The 16,627-nt window shown below is 41.8% G+C and overlaps 1 protein-coding gene across 1 annotated transcript in view; it reads left to right on the top strand.

Moving 5' to 3' along the window:
* Positions 1-2,353: 2,353 nt before the first annotated feature.
* The window catches only part of tnfaip6 (tumor necrosis factor, alpha-induced protein 6), a 16,012-nt gene continuing 1,738 nt past the window's right edge, over positions 2,354-16,627 (top strand). The window contains exons 1-4 of the mRNA XM_020621700.1: positions 2,354-2,453; positions 3,746-3,883; positions 5,115-5,276; positions 13,082-13,310. Coding sequence (XP_020477356.1) covers positions 2,354-2,453; positions 3,746-3,883; positions 5,115-5,276; positions 13,082-13,310 — 629 coding nt within the window. The remainder of the gene's footprint in view (positions 2,454-3,745; positions 3,884-5,114; positions 5,277-13,081; positions 13,311-16,627) is intronic.

The following is a 16,627-nucleotide window of genomic DNA, read 5'->3' as shown; positions in this document are numbered from 1 at the left end:
AGCCATTACACAGCCTACTCACTCCGGGCTGCCTAACTAGTTTACCCTCCTTTAATTGTACGACACATGGAAACAATGATGAATCCCCAATTAAATATAATCAGATGTAATTTACAGTTTGTCACAAGTACTGGGTCTGAGATGAACTTTCCATGTGTGGGTTTGACTGGGAGAGGAGCTCTCATTATTTCCTAGATCTGGCCAATTCAGGACATTTTGATCCAGCAGCCATTGTTCTGTGTGTGTGTGTGTGTGGGTAGGTGGGTGTGCACCCTCTCAGAAGAGGAAATATAATTTTAGTAGACTGAGGTTTACAGCATTATTTACTCAGAATTTTGAGTATATGAAAAGTTCAGTGTGGTTTTCCAACTGTATTTCAGAAAACAATATTTAATTCAATGAGATATGCATTGCCTCACTATTTGACAGGCAACTGTAACCATATTAATGTATTTTAAACTAAAACTGCTCACTCATTTATGGTTGCTGTGCACATTTCTATAATAATGGTGGTTAGCCTTAACAGTAAAGGTCTTGGTTGTCACAGATATTACTATTAGGAAAGTTACTGTACCTTAACTGGAAAATCCTGCCTCCTGTTTCAACTCAGACCATGTTTTTGGTGATGAAGGCCATTACTGAAGCTGCTGGAGACACCTAACATCTGGAAAAACGTCATATATTGTTGAGCAATGGTGCTGCTGGGACGCAGCAGGGGAGCAAGAGGAGCTGTAATCCCTTCTTCTGTGGAAACCCAACACAACAATGGTCCCTCATTCAGAAGGCTAATCAAGCTGCATTAGGGATGACTCCCACAGAAAGTCACCTACAGGGCATAGGTTTGGTTTTATGGCATATTTACTGCTTTGGTTCTCTCAGAATGTTTCAGTCAGCCTCATTTCCAGCAGCAGCTAAACAAACACAAATTGATTTGCACACAGACAAAGTTAGCACCAAACAGCTAAGGATACATACAATCTAGCAGCTAAAAAGTCCAAAGGAGAGCTAAAGAAGAGTAGATATAAGGTTTACATTCATCAGTCTCACAGTGCTGCTCATGGTTTTAGAGCAGCTTGAATTTCTCTGATTGAACTGAGTTTAGTACATCAGTGATTTAGAAATGTATAAAAATGAAGCGGCAGGGGCCGAGGAATCCTGGATCTGCACTACAATAATGTTTTTCATTTAAATCTGACCTGCCCTTGTGGCTATAAGTCAGTTAATCCAGAAAATATGTGCTAGCGTTAAAATACAGATGATTTAATGCCAAACTACCCTCTGTGAAGTGTACTGCTTTCTAAAAAGTAACCCTGTTTAATCTGTTTTTAATGTAGCTACAGATGTGCATTACATTTTTTTAGTTATGGATTTTTGCCCTTGTTTACAATCAGGTCAAAAATGATTTATTCTTTTTGGCTTTGCACTAGACTATTTATGAACCAGGAGGGCAAAGAAATAAAGTGTTAAATAAATAAATCAAGTTTGATTGAGTGCTACAACCTGTTTTTCGTTATAAAACTTGAACAATGAAGCTCCATGTGTCCCTGTGTCTCCAAGCAGCAGCCAGAAAAGATGATGTTTCAGAATGAAAGACCAGGTCACCATGTTGGAGATATATACACACACACAGGTGTGAGACATTATGTAAAAAACATCTCAAGGCGGTGGTAGAAATGAACATTTATTCAAATACTACTCTTAAAAATGTTTTTAAGGCATTTCTACTGAAGAAGTTCCACTTTCTGCCACTTTATACTTTCACTCTGCTACAGTTCAAACTGATGCTTTACACTTCACAATAAATAATAATGATACACGATAAATAATACATAAAGCTAATTAAATAATAAATAACGATGTGATAGCATAAATTCTCAGTAAGCACTGTGCAACATTATTAAAATCAGCTCCACCTTTACCAGCTGTACCATTGTTCTGTGTGACATCATTGAAATAGAAATATTACACCCTGATCAAACTGATGCACACGTTAAGGCATCAGCAAGCCAATAGAAATGCATCCTTTTGAATTAGGTCGCTGTGTCTAAAAATACGTTTATTTTTGGCACAATTTAGTGTGCAGCATTTTTACTTGCAGCCAAGTATTTCTACACTGTGACCAGGTACAAGCAGAACAAAACGTATAAACAAAACACGGAGACATTTAAGCGACCAGCAGCTGTAACGAATTAACACGCAGTACTTGAATACGTGCACTGAATACCGTCCCACCTCTGGGGGTAGCAGCAGCCAGTCTTTCCTGAGTAAAACCACCAGCAGCAGAGCAACAGAGGCCAGAGCTCCTGGAAACATCTGGACACAACAGCTGCGCGCTGAGGCCTGGGGCTGCAGGATGCGCCTCTTCGCTGCCCTCTGGACACTCGGGTCCCTGCTGAAAGAGGCGCAGGCATGGAGCTTCAAAAACGGAGTATTTCATAACTCAATATGGCTGGGTAAATAACCTTTTTTTCTTAGCTGTTATGGTCGTTGTAGCTGGAAAACTGTGGTTACGGCGGGACACCTACGACCACCTGGTTTACTTCATGGTGCTCGTTGTGTTGATCTGAATAAACCTTTATGATTAAATGATCAAGTAGGCGATATGTACACAATCAGCGGCGTTTAGCTTGTTTACCAAACACATTGATTTTCTTGGTTATTTGTCAAAACGAGGATCATCTTCATTCCAATTATCAGACGCAGTTTCAACGTTATAGGCCAGTAAACATAGGAAATGAGTTCATTTCAAAGAATTCAATTACAGTATCTTCTGTTTCTTTGGAAGCAGCCTGGGTTTCACATGTTCTTCAGCTCTGACTCTGTCCACATTTGTATTAAGATCTAAATCAAACCAGGTGCTTGCACCTCTGGCTCCAACCTAACAAGCCTGGTGCTTTCTATTTTTCTGAGGTGAGCGGGAAACCCTGCTGTTACTGTGTTTCATGTTGCTAATGAGTCTGCTTTACCTGAGCCATGTGAACAGCATTTCGTAATATTACTGGAAGTAGCGTTTGTCCTCAGTGATGTTTTGTCTAAACTTTGCTCCAGATTGCGGATTAAGTTTGTCATTTTTTACAGAGATTTGCTGGTGTGTAGGGTGAGATACAGAGTGCGGCAAAATGTGTGTCATTATTTTTATTTATTTAAGTCCCAGGATGGCAGCATCAGAAGTTTCTAACAGGGCAATATGACATCAGGCGCACACACTCTCAACACTAAAAGTAGTGCTAAACAGAGGCAACTGACAAAGGAGTCATTTACCACAGTGAACATGAGAATTTAATTATTTCAGTGTCACTTTATTGGTAAAGCACATTTTAAAACAACAGCTGCTGACCAGCTGCTCTACAATACAATTATAGTGTCAAATTACTCACCAGACGAGCAAAAAAAGATCCAAAAATGGCCAGAGACTCATTCCTGAGTGCTTTCTGCTGCAGTCATACATGTGTGAAGCCACCACAGGATCAGCAAAGGACTCCCCGCTGAGGTGGCCAGGGAGCAAGTGACCAAATTATTGGTGAACTTCCAAAGTGAAGCAAAAAGGTCTCCCAGATCTTTCTCATTCATGTTTTATATTTAGTGTAGTTTAACCTTCCCCCTCACCAAAAACCCTCTTGCAGCCTGGCTGCAGCCCCAATGATGCCTTAGACTTCCTGAATGTGTGTCACATAACTTTGATACAAATGAAAGTGAGCACAGAAGCCCAACAGCTTTTTCTGTCCTCTCTCTTTCTCTCTGACAGAACAAGCAGCTGGAGTTTACCACCGAGAATCACGCAAAGGCAGATACCAGCTGACATATAAAGAGGCCATGGCCGTCTGCAAATACGAGGGAGGGGCGCTGGCCACTTACGAACAACTGGAGGCAGCTCGTCAGATCGGTCTGCAGCAGCTCTTCACAAACACAACAACACTCATCCAGAGCTCCTGCCAAAGATAATTTAGTTCTTCATCACTCAATCAGAGCAGATCTGTTGTCATTGCCAGCACAGCACACACACAGTGCTGTTCAATATTGCTTCAGTTTACATGATCTCACCTCTGTTGTCATTGCCAGCACAGCACACATACTGCTTCAGTTTACATGATCTCACAAAATGCAGGCAGGCATGGCCATGTTTATCTTTCCTTTCTGCCTTGAAATAAACTGCCTGAGGACAGTGCTCTGCTGTAGCAGTAGTGGCACATGTTTGAACCCACTGGAATACTTTTATCATGTTGGAAAAGAGGGTTCAGAGGGTAAAGGTCATTGGGAAACACCCCTTTCCATGAGCAGTTGGCTGTTGCATGACTCTGTATCCAGTTGTCAACTGCCCCGCCTGTATTGTAGAAACCTGTTAACACCTTCTTGGGTGGATGTTCACTGTTCCCATGGCAGAGAGATTGAATCCAGCCCCGTGCTCTGGCAGTATGATCCACCTCCCTGTCAGCGGTTACCCCATGGTGGTCCAGCCAGGAGGTCCCTCCTTTATCTGGGCTGTTTGGCCTGGGGTCTAAAACCTCTTAGGCCTCTTTTCTGACTCCACTAATAGGAAAAACAACACAGTAACAAAACAAAAAAAAACATGTAGTGGTCACCAAAAGGATCTTATTCAGGTTTTTTCTTTTGAGGCTCCAAAAGAAAGACTTTCTGTGCTTGGAAGAAAATAGTACTATGTAGGTACAGTATGTGTCCTTAGTACTTTCTGATTGATAATTGTGTTTGCATGTTAACAGCAAAGAGCTCTGTGCTTTACTGCCTTTGACTGACTAGGAGAATATTAAGTGTAGATAAAATATGACCAGAAAACAAAGTATTCTGAGTCTACAGTTCAGCCCCAACAACCTTCACCAGTAAGGTAGGACAGCCTGTTTACAGCCTGGGAGGCAATACCCCAGATAAAAATGGTTCTGCAAAGCCTGCTGTACCACATGCTGAGCGCACACTCACACGTCAATAAGTGTAGCAATATTTTGGCCAGCTTTTATTTTCTCACTTCTGGATTAGGAAAATGTTTTAGAAAGAGAGGCTGTAGTTTGAAAATCAACCTGAGACAATAAAAGTGAGGGGACCATGTCCCCCTCATCCCCAGAGGAAGTTACACCCCTGACTGACTGTGTATTGCTGCATAGGTTTCCATGTGTGTGCAGCTGGATGGTTCGACAGAGGACGTGTTGGTTACCCCATCGTCAAAGCCGGTGCCAACTGTGGATTTGGGAAAGTTGGCATCATTGACTATGGATACAGGCTCAACAGAAGTGAGAAATGGGATGTGTACTGCTACAACCCAAACTGTGAGTACCTTCTATACATAGTAGTAAACCTACATTCATCAGGTGACCAGAAACACAAGTTATCAATGCAGTACAACTATGGGATTTTTTTAGTTGATGACTTGCTTCCACTCCACTACATTTTCTTTCTTTTAATGAACAGTATTTTTGTGAGCAATAAAACCACAACGAGCTAAAACAAACTCTAGACAGAAGGAGTCATGTGAGAATGCGTTGTGTCACACAACAATCAGTCACTCAGTTCAGTGTTGTTATAAAGAACTAGTGATAAATTGGAGGTGAAAATGTTTCTAGCATGTCTGTACACTTATTCATGTAGAAATTATACTGGTAATATTTGCGGTACTGATACTTTCACTCAAGTAAAAATATCTGATTCATTCACTCATCATTGCCTAAAAGATTGTGGGTGACTGTGTGGTTGTGGTTAAGTGTCAAAGCGTGAGTCCTGGCAGAGCCAAGCCCACAGGTTAAAAATAGTCATCATGTCTGAGGCTCCACAGACTCACTCCAGATGTTGTCCTCACTTCTGTGAGGTATGATACAGAGAAGTGAACAGGATGGAAGCAATGAGAGTAAGGAGGCCACAATCTCAGTCCCATCCTGTGAGTCATCATAGTCAGGAGAGACCTGGGGGAAGTCTCTCATCAGTCTGGATAAGACATCGGTGGACTGACTGGGTGAGTGAGTGGGTTTCAAAACCACCACCCCTGAATGATTCACCAGAGTCAGACAGATGGAGTGAAACATTAATGCCATTAAGATTTCACATTCCTGAATCAGTCTGAGTCAGGATTAGTAGTCTGCACTTAGATATTTACACTTTAGTGCACAGATGGTGACAAATGAAAAAAGTCTGGAATAAATTAATGTAAATTTTAAAAAGCTGAAAAAACTGCTCATGGATCAATCCACTGATTATTTTCTTGATTTGATTTATCCGTATGTTCAAAGAACGTCAGATAATGGGGAAAATGCCCATTATGACTTTCCCGAGTTGTGGTTGTTCAGGAATCGCTGATGTGTAGGTGTCAGTGTTCAGGTCTGTCATTGTGGGTTTATAATGTTAATAGCTGTTTGAATGAAGAGAAAATGAGGAAAAACATTTTTCTTGTATTTCAGTTTTCTATTTTTATTAACACATTCAATTCATCCATTATCTACACCACTTATTCCTGAATATGGTCTTGGGGGAGTTGGAGCCAATCCCAGCTGTTATCAGGTGAGCGGCGGGGTCCACCCTGGACAGGTCGCCAGTCTATCACAGGGCTGGCATGTAGATAAGGTAGGTAGTTAGGTAGGTAGGTACTTTATTGATCTCTCAATGGGGAAATTTCAGTGTTTCAGCAACAATGGAGAACAAACAACATAACACTATGAGAACAAGCACCGCACACACATCCTGATAAATAAATTCCAAGTACTCAAAAATAGACAGAATCAAGTATTATAAAGAACAGAATTTACATATGTGCATATTAACCATGCATTTTACCCCAGGATTTGACAAACAACCACACTCACTCCTACGGGCAGTTTAGAGTCGCCAGTCAACTTAAGCTGCATGTCTTTGGACTGTGGGAGGAAGCTTGAATACCTGCAGAGAACCCACAAAGGCACAAGGAGAACATGCAGACTCTGCACAGAAAGGCCTGGGTTGGCCGGGGCTTGAGCCCAGAACCTTCTTGCTGTGAGGCTAACCACTTTGCCGCTATGCCGCCCCAAATCAAATATGAACAGAGAAAAAAGTTACACCATGCAATGAAATTCTTACTTTGCAGTCTCTCGGCATTACAGTTACATAAAAGGAAGAACAGTAATATTATTAATAATAATAAGCATCATTTATATAGTACTTTACAACTCACAGAGCCCAAAGTGCTGCACAGAATAAGGACAACTATACACTAAAACAATACTAAAACAGAGAAAACGCTACTAAACAATACCCAGATAATCATAAAATATAAAACATGTGCACGATGCCATTCAACGGCAAATAAAACAAATTAAAGATCGAATGCTTTTTTTAAAAGGTGCGTTTTAAATCTGGATTTAAGAACCGCTAGCTCGGTCGTAGATCGAATCTCTAGCAGTAGTGAGTTCCAAAGTCTAGGGCCATAAACAGCAAATGCGTGGCCACCCCATTTTTTGGATCGGGACCGTGGGACCACTAGAGATAGGATTTTAGAGGAGCGCAAGGCTCTACGCGGCACATAAATAGATAAAAGGTTAGCCAAGTAAAGTGGGGCAAGGCCGTATGAGGCTTTGAACACAAATAAAACGGACTTGGACTACGTTCACACTGCAGGTCTTAATGCTCAGATTGGATTTTTTTGCCGAACTCCAATTTTTTTGCGCTGTTGTTCACACTGTCATTTAAATGCGACTGCCATCTGTCTCATGTGTGAACGGTATACGGCCCTGAGGTGACCCGCATGCGCAGAAAAGGACGTGACATCAGACGCAGCGTACTGTGTTTGCGAAAATAAAAATGAATGCAGCTCGTGATAGCATGTGCGTAGCGATGTACCAGTTAATGTGCAATCGAAATACAGAAATAAGAAGAAGAAGAATATCAAGAAGAAGGAGAGCACAAATGTTGCTTATGGCCTCGCCTCCTCCAGCGCAAAATTGTGATGTTTGTCGCATTTCAATGACATAAAAATTGCATGAAATGTGACATGGCCGTTCTGACTGAAGTTGCATTGCAAAACATCGGATATGTATCCGATTTAGGACCACATATGAAAGTGGCCTTGGCAAAATCGGATTTGTGCTGTTCACACTGTCATAAGGAAATCGTATATGGGTCACATTTGGGCAAAAAGTACGGATTTGAGCCACTTCAGCCTGCAGTGTGAACGTGGCCTTAAACTCAACTCTAAAATGTACAGGCAGCCAGTGTAATGTGTGAAGAACCAGAGTAATGTGGGCAAACCTGGGAATGTTGGACAGAAGCCGAGCTGCCGCATTTTGGACCAGCTGGAGTTTCCTCAGCAGCGACTGAGATATACCAACGTACAGTGCATTACAATAATCTAAACACGAAGTGACAAAAGCATGGATCGCCTTTTCTAAGTTTCCCCGGGATAAAAAAGGCTTAACCTTTGTTAAAAGTCTGAGGTGAAAAAAACTGGTCTTAACAACGGCTCTGATCTGTTTATCAAAATTAAAACCGGTATCAAATATCACTTCCAGGTTTTTTTACTATGTCTGTGAGTGCAGGAGCAGGGGCGCGTAAGCTGGATACACCTGCGGCTGGATCGGGGCTGATAAAGATAAATTCCATCTTATTCTCATTTAAGTGGAGAAAATTCTTAACAATTCAATTCTTGATATCCCGAATACAGTCATACAGTGGAGTAAATGCATTTGGGTCGGATAGTACCAGTGGCAAATAAATTTGAATGTCATCCGTGTAAAAATGAAGATGAACATTATGCCTGGATATAATTGACGCCAATGGTGAGATATAAGGAAAAAAGTAGTGGTTCCAAGGTCGACCCCTGTGGAATGCCTGAGGTTAGCTGGACTGTATCAGAAGAAAACTCATCAATAATGACAGAAAAGGTTCTATCTCTCAAGAAAGAACTAAACCAATTTAAAACCGTGCCCCTCAGCCCGACAAGGTGTTCCAGTGTAGATAATAAAACTGCATGGTCAACAGTATCAAATGCTGCCGACAGATCAAGTAACGCTAAAATAATGGGGTGCTTGGCATCAAGAGCCATGGCAATATCATTATGGACCCTCAGCAGAGCAGACTCTGTACTATGTCGAGCCTTAAAACCTGACTGGAATTTGTCAGCAATGTCCAAACCCTCAAGGTGAGACTGCAGCTGCGTAAGAACCACTTTTTCCATTACTTTAGCTAAAAAAGGCAGTAAAGAAATAGGGTGAAAGTTAGCCGGATCAGCTGGATCAAGATTAACTTTCTTCAGAAGGGGTCTCACTATAGCATGCTTAAGGGCAGTGGGAACTAACCCTGATCTAAGAGAGCCGTTAATGAGATTGACCAAGGTAGGCCCTACCGTATCGATAGCCTCCTTTATAATCCTGGCTAGGACAATGTCCAGAGGAGAGGAGGTGGGTTTGAGATGTGCGACCAATTTTTTAAGTTGGTGCAGGGAGATCAGAGTAAAGGAATCAAATATATGACATACCTGAGATACAGGTGGTACATGAGGGAGGGACATGGAAATGTTTCGCCTAATATTCAAAACTTTATCAATAAAATATCTCTGAAATAAATTGCAATTCACAACCGAGCCCTCAGTAGCCAATGTAGCCTGAGGATTGATAACCGCATTAATGGTATTGAACAAAACCTTTGGGTGATGACTATTATTCAAAATGGTATTAGATAAGTATTGCGATTTAGAGTCTTTAACAGCTTTCTGATAAGAAAGAAGGCTGTCCCTTAACATAGTAAGGGAGACATGTAGTCCATCTTTCTTCCATTTTTGCTCCGCCTGCCGGCATCGTCTCCGCAGGGCGCGGGTGGTGTCGTTCAGCCATGGGTCAACAGAGTTCCTAGATCTCCTTTTCACCAAGGGCGCGATGGACTCCATAATCGTCAAACAAGTAGAGTCAAATAAGCCGAGGAAAGCGTCAGGACATGCCGGGATGTTTGCAGCCCCTGAGGAGCACAGCTCATTAGCAGAGAAAGCCATGGCAAAATTCGACGCCATAGATGGGGTAATAATCCTACGTTGCTGGCAGGGGGCCAACGATCTAGAAGCACTTGTCACTGCCAGCACTTCAAAGTGGATAAGAAAATGATCCGTGACGGCCATGTTCGATACATCCTTGATGCAGACCAACAGGCCCCGAGAAATGACAAGGTCCACGGTACCTCCACGTGAATGAGTGGGGCCCAGAACCGACTGAACGAGATCAAAGGATTCAAGCAAGTTGCTGAACTCCTTTGTTAAGTGATCTGAAGCACAGTCAACATGAATATTAAAATCTCCACAAATTAAAAAACTGTCAAATTGTGGAATCAGTACACCGAGGAGTTCCCCAAAGTCATTTATAAAATCCTTGGCTTTCAGAGGGCGGTATATTAAAACACATAACGTAGGGCAGTGGGCAGTGTAAGGTTAAAACAAAAGATTGTAGTTCAAAACTGGAAAAATCTCTTGAGGGAAACAGACGGGGGCCAGCACTCCAAAGAAAGAAGGCAGGTATAGATGCCGGTGATGGAGGTTCGAATTTGTAGGTTAGGCGAATACTGGGCGATCCAAAAAACGAGTTGCGTATCTCAAGAAGGGTCAGACGATCATAAACCAAGGTAGAAACAACAAAAAACAGCAAATCCATAGGAGAGTCAGACGGCGAACCAGCAACAACGGCACCATCTTGCCTTGCCCGCCAGTAGGTGGGAAGGCAAAACAATTATATCCCAAATATGTGCAAAACCACCAAACAAACAAAAACTTGCAAAAGTCCTAACAGTCCATAGCAGCACAGTGGTGTAGGAGTCAAGCTTATTTCTGCAGGACTGTAGAGTAGTGCACCAAGTCATCGACTGTGCCAACTCAAACAGATAAGTCAAAGTGGGGGTGTGGGGGTTGGGTGTTCACAAGGAGGTGTGTGTGTGATGTTGGGAGGTCACAATGTGGAGGGGAATTTCAGTGAGTCTGTCTGAGGTTTCGAAATAATGCCCAACCAATATGAGATTTTAAATATTAATATTTGAGCTTCTAAATTATAAATACAGTATATAGGTTACATACTCATTAAACAAGCAACAAATTGATTTTTGGCCATTTGGGCTCAGTGGAAACAAACTGAAAACACAACCCTGGCATACTCTCACCACTGAAACCATGATAAGTGATGCTGTTAGCAAACAGCTGTGTATTTACACATCCAGCAGACACAGAGCAACGTTAGACACTTTGGAGTTGTGTGAATCAAAGAGTCACTTTTCTTTAAGCTCAGTGTTGGTCTCCGCTAGCGCCTGGAAAATGATCTTACTCCTGAAGCTGGTAACTGATCCATTGTGTTCAGCAGTGAGTCTCCAACTGTGTCTGTCTGCTGTTTCCATAGAAAATGTGGAAGGTTTTTTTTCTATGTTAAACTGCTAATGAGACATATAAACATGCAAAGATGTGAGCTTTAAATAAACATTTCCATCATCTCCTAATAACTCATATTTCATACCTGTGTGGTAGAAGATGGAGCAGCTTTTTTGTTTAAGCAGGATAACATAAATTGTGTTCATCTGTAAGCCTATAACTTCTCACCCCTCCAGGACATTTAGTGGGAAAGCTCACCAGTCTAAACATGTGTATTTGATTTCCTTCTCTCAGCAAAAAGACTTCTTTTTGCTTTTCTGAATTCAATCAGAGCTTGCATGCAAAAAACAGACCCCCCCAGTTGAAAATACTTCTCATGAACAGAAGCATGGTCCCACCATCTGATTAAAAACATTTACATGGGTTGCCAGTGTATATTGCCCATTTACTCTAAATTAATACTGAATGTTTATAAGGTATATGAAACACATGGTTGTGGCCTTCTCCAGCCCTCTGTGTACCACACATCCTAGACTTGGAATAGAGATACAGCTTTGTCCTGAATCTAGTATCTAAGTCTTATATTTACACAGTCATCACTTTAATTCTCTTTTAGTTGTTGATCTCCTTCCACTGTGGATGGATCACCGAACGGGCCTACTGGGTATAGGCCCAGGGGCCCAAGGGGTCAGGGGTCCCCTAGGCCAGAGAATCATGAAGGGACTATCAACTTTTCCATTGGAAAGTCAATAAAGTGACTAAAAAAACACAAAATGAGAAAAAAATGTAAAACTACACAGAGATACAAAACCACTAAAAAGAGACAGAACATGAGACAAAGGCAGAAAGACTAGAAAATGATGTGAAGTACAAATATGTGCAAATTTATTACAAAGATGCAAAATGAGTATAAATGGACAAAAAATTGCAAAAAAAGATGCAACACTACAAAGAGGCACAAAACAACCACACACAAACTGACCACAAATCATGATTACTCAGACAGTGAGTCTTCCGAGTAGAAGTGTAGCATGTATTTGTGTGCTCAGGGGCCTATTGTCTCATAATGTGTCCAGGTCTTACAGTGTGCAGCTATGGGCATGTTGGCAACAAACAAACCTCCCTGTGTTTCAGCAGTGATGACCGTGGGTACACACAGTAGTGATGCTCATTGGTGTGGAGTCCTTTAAGGGTTTCTCTTCTGGCTCATACAGTAGTTCAATTTAATAAGTGTTTGTTTTCATGCTGCCTTCTGTTTGTGGAGGGCGTTAGTTTGTCAGGTTTTGCCCTCAACAGTCTGGAGTGAGTCTGTCACAACTTGACATCTACATTAATCTTCATTATATGTTGCTATTCTGTGGCAGTTCTCAGCAACTTTTTAATGAGTTTGTCATTTGTCTTGCTCTGGCAGAACAAGACCATGTCCCCAGTTTTAATCCTAAAGAGCACCAATTGTCTCAGTTGTTTTCAAAGCAGGAAATGAGCACAACACCAGATCTGTTTGTATCTCATTCATTTATATTGTATGTGACTTGGAGGAAATTGATTATGTAGAAACTACAGATGGTGACAAAGTAAAGGAAAACCCTGAATAACTGAGTGGCCTCTTCCAGGATGACAGCGCCCCCATCCGCAGGGCACGAGGAGAGTTCAGTGAATGGTTTGAGGATGAAAATGGTGTGAATCTGTAAAGTGTCCTCACAGTTTGCTTAGGAAACTCAGCATTAAAGCCTGTGTCTGAGAAGACAAATCAGTGCATCTCGCTCATGTGTTTTGCAGCCAAGGAATGTGGTGGTGTGCTGACAAACCCGCAGAAGATCATCCAGTCTCCAGGATTCCCTGACGAGTACCAGGACGAGCAGATCTGCTACTGGCACATCCGTGTGCGCCTAGGTCAGAGGATCCGCCTCCGCTTCCTGGAGTTTGATGTGGAGGAGGACATGGAGTGTATGGCCGATTACCTGGAGGTTTACGACAGCTATGATGATGTCTCAGGCTTTGCTGGAAGGTGAGGATCAGTGAGAAACAGATCCCAACACTTTATCAGGCAAATGTCATTCTGCTTTATGTTGTGGTCTTCTCCACTCCCCATGTTATTTTCTGACACCAGGACTGTCCTGCATTAGTGCATGTTGTTAGACCTTAGCACGTCTTCTGGTCAAGTTGTTTATTAGGTCTGCAACTAATCGCGACTTTTATTATTGACTTATCTGTTGATTATTTTTAATTTAGTCAAGTATTAAATTAGTGTATAAAAAGTCAGAAAACTGTGAAAATGCCCATCACAAGTTCCCAGAGCCCAGTGTGACAGTGCAAGACAATAAAATCTTTAATCTAAATTGATATGATGATGAAGGCTTCATGTAAAGTATTCAGGCATGATGGCAGTGAGGAGTAAGGTCAAGATGGCTCTAATGTGTGCTGCTGCTCGTCTGATGTTCTTCCTTTGACTGAAGTTTGTCTTAATTTTAGTTGTTAGACCTCTACGGACGGAGTCTTGGTGTATGATCGCCAATTTCTTTTGGATTTTCAATTTAAAGTTGGTAATTTATGTATATTTGAACGTGACGGGCATAAGACTGTTCCTCCGGTTTTGTCGGGGATTCCGGCCCATCTTTTTCGGGTTCCGGCTTTACTTCCCTGGCGGAAACGTCCCCATCGTCGGGGTAGGCGTAGTGGTCAGCTAGTGAAGCTGAAAACCCGTCTGATATACTCACCTTCCCTTTTTTGGATGGACTGGGGACTATATTCTTCCTTTGTGGTGTCTCGGTGTTTTTTGGATTGTGTCAATGCCTGTTTGGTGCCTGTTGTGGGTGGCGATGGAGGTCCCTGGCCTGTTAGGCCCTGCCTTGCTCGGCTTTGACAGCGTGGGGTGGATCATCATGTTTTGAAGACACTTCGACTGGTTCCTCGGCTGGCAGTGTCACAGGCCCAGGACCTGGTAAGGATTGGCCTGGTGAACGCTCGATCGTTAAAGAATAAAACTTTCATCATTCATCTTGAGGGATTTTTTTAGTTCCCGGGACATGGGTTGATACTGGTGAGTTTAGTACTTTTGTGGAACTCTTGCCGGCTGGATGTTCTTATTTTAATTTGCCGCGGTCGTCTGGCCGTGGAGGAGGGACAGCATCTGTTTTTAAGAACAATTTTATGGGTAAACAGTGCACATTATCACTACCTTCATTTTCCAGTTTTGAATTGACTTTATTTGAAGTGGGTCAGTCTGACCCTGTACTGTGTGCTGTTATCTATAGGCCACCTAAATATAACAAGAAGAAGAATTTTTTGACTGGTATTATGATCATATTCTTTTATTATGTGATTTTAATATACACGTGTGTTGCCCAGATAAACCACTGGTGAAAGAATTTTTAGCTATTATTGATGCTTTTGATTTAGTGCAATATGTGTCTGGGCCCACATACTGTATGAGCAGGGACATACGTTGGATCTTGTTGTTTCTTATGGGGTGCCTGTGTCAAATCTAGATATATGTATAAATGTTTTTTCTGATCATATGGCTATTGTGTTCAAGGCTGGTCTTTCTGGTGCAGTGGGTGCAGTACGTGTACCTGCTCAGCGTTGCCTGATGCTTAATTCTTCCACTGCTGGCCTGTTTGTTGCTGCGTTTGACCAAGCTGTTGCTCAGTCGGACGTGGCCGCTGGTGATGCAGAGGGACTTAGTTCCTGGTTTGACTTTTCTTGTTGCTCCATAATGGACTTGGTGGTCCCGTTGAAAACTCTGCAACATAGGATGAGGCTGGAACCCTGGTAGTTAGCCAGGTTAAGCCATCTGGCTCCCCTCGAGATGCATTTCCCCCGTCTTTATTCAAGGAGGTTTTTCCTTGTATAGGAAAGCTGGTTATTAATATTATTAATAGCAGTATGTCCTCAGGTGTTGTCCCTGGACATTGTAAACATGCAGTTGTGTAACATTTGGTCAAGAAGCCAGGTCTTGATTGTGCTATTCTGAATAATTGCAGGTCTATTTCCAAGTTGTGTTTTATTTCGAAAGTACTAGAGAAAGTGGTTTATATACAATTGAAGTCTTTTTTAGATGAGCATAATGTATTGGAGGTTTTTCAATCTGGTTTTAAAACTCGGCATAGTACAGAGTCAGAATTGTTAAAGGTTTTTAATGATATTTACCTGGCAACAGATGCTGGTGGCAATGTGATTCTTGTTTTGCTGGATCTGACCGCTGCTTTTGACACGGTTGACCACGATATCCTAATATCTCGACTTAAGGAGCTAGTGGGCATCCGTGGTACTGCCTTAGAGTGGTTCAGGTTTTATTTGTCGGATAGGACGATGTCTGTCGGGTTTGCTGATGTTGAGTCCTCATCTAGCCCGTTGTATGTGCAGTCGACTGTTAAAAGCCTAGGTGTCAAAATAGATTCCAATTTTAGATTGGAAGATCAAGTGAACGTGGTTGTAAGGGCTAGCTTTTTTCACCCTCAACAGCTGTCAAAGGTAAAGCCTTTTCTTTCACGGCAATACTTTGAGACAGCAATACATGTGTTGATTATGTCTCACCTGGATTATTGTAATGCGCTCTATTTTGGGCTTAGTCAGATGTCCCTTGCTCATCTTCAGAGAGTTCAAAATGTGGCTGCTAGTTTACTGGTTGGGGGGCACAAAGGGTTGCATATCACTCCCATTTTGGCTTCTCTTCACTGGCTGCCGGTGTATTTTAGAATTCATTTTAAGATTCTTTTATTTGTTTATAAGTCTTTAATGGTCTGGTCTCTTCTTATCCTACAGAGTTGTTGCATCCCTATAGTCCTTCTCGGTGCCTCAGATCAGCTGATCAGCTGCTTCTTGAGATACTGAGGGTTAGGCTGAAATGGGGACAGGGCTTTTGCTGTGGGGGCTCCAAAGTTGTGGAATTCATTGCCCCTATACATTAGGCAGGCCCCCTCGTTGTCGTTGTCCATTGTTAGTGTATATGAAAACTCATCTGTACCTTTTGGCATTTGAACCAGTATGAAGGCTTTGGTTTGTTGAGGATTTTTGTTTTATGATGGGTGGTTGTTTAATTGTAATTTTGTTTTATTATTGTGTTTTGTGTTAAGCACTTTGGTCAGCTGTTGCTGTGTTAAATGTGCTATAAAAATAAAGTTGATGATAATGATATGCAACATAAAATAGCAGCAAATCCTCACATTTGAGAACCTGTAAAAATAAAATATGAACCACTACATGATTAAATGATTATGAAAATTGTTCATGATTAATTATAATCAATTAATTATAATAATAGGAAAGATTATCAGGAAGCACAAAATAAATTTCCATTGCTATGCAGATGATACTCCGTTTAAT

The sequence above is a fragment of the Monopterus albus genome, unplaced genomic scaffold (assembly GCF_001952655.1).
Source record: "Monopterus albus unplaced genomic scaffold, M_albus_1.0 scaffold266.1, whole genome shotgun sequence".
In the NCBI taxonomy this organism is placed as follows: domain Eukaryota; kingdom Metazoa; phylum Chordata; class Actinopteri; order Synbranchiformes; family Synbranchidae; genus Monopterus; species Monopterus albus.
The sequence above is the reverse complement of the archived record's forward strand: the minus strand, read 5'-3'. Positions and strand labels throughout refer to the sequence as shown.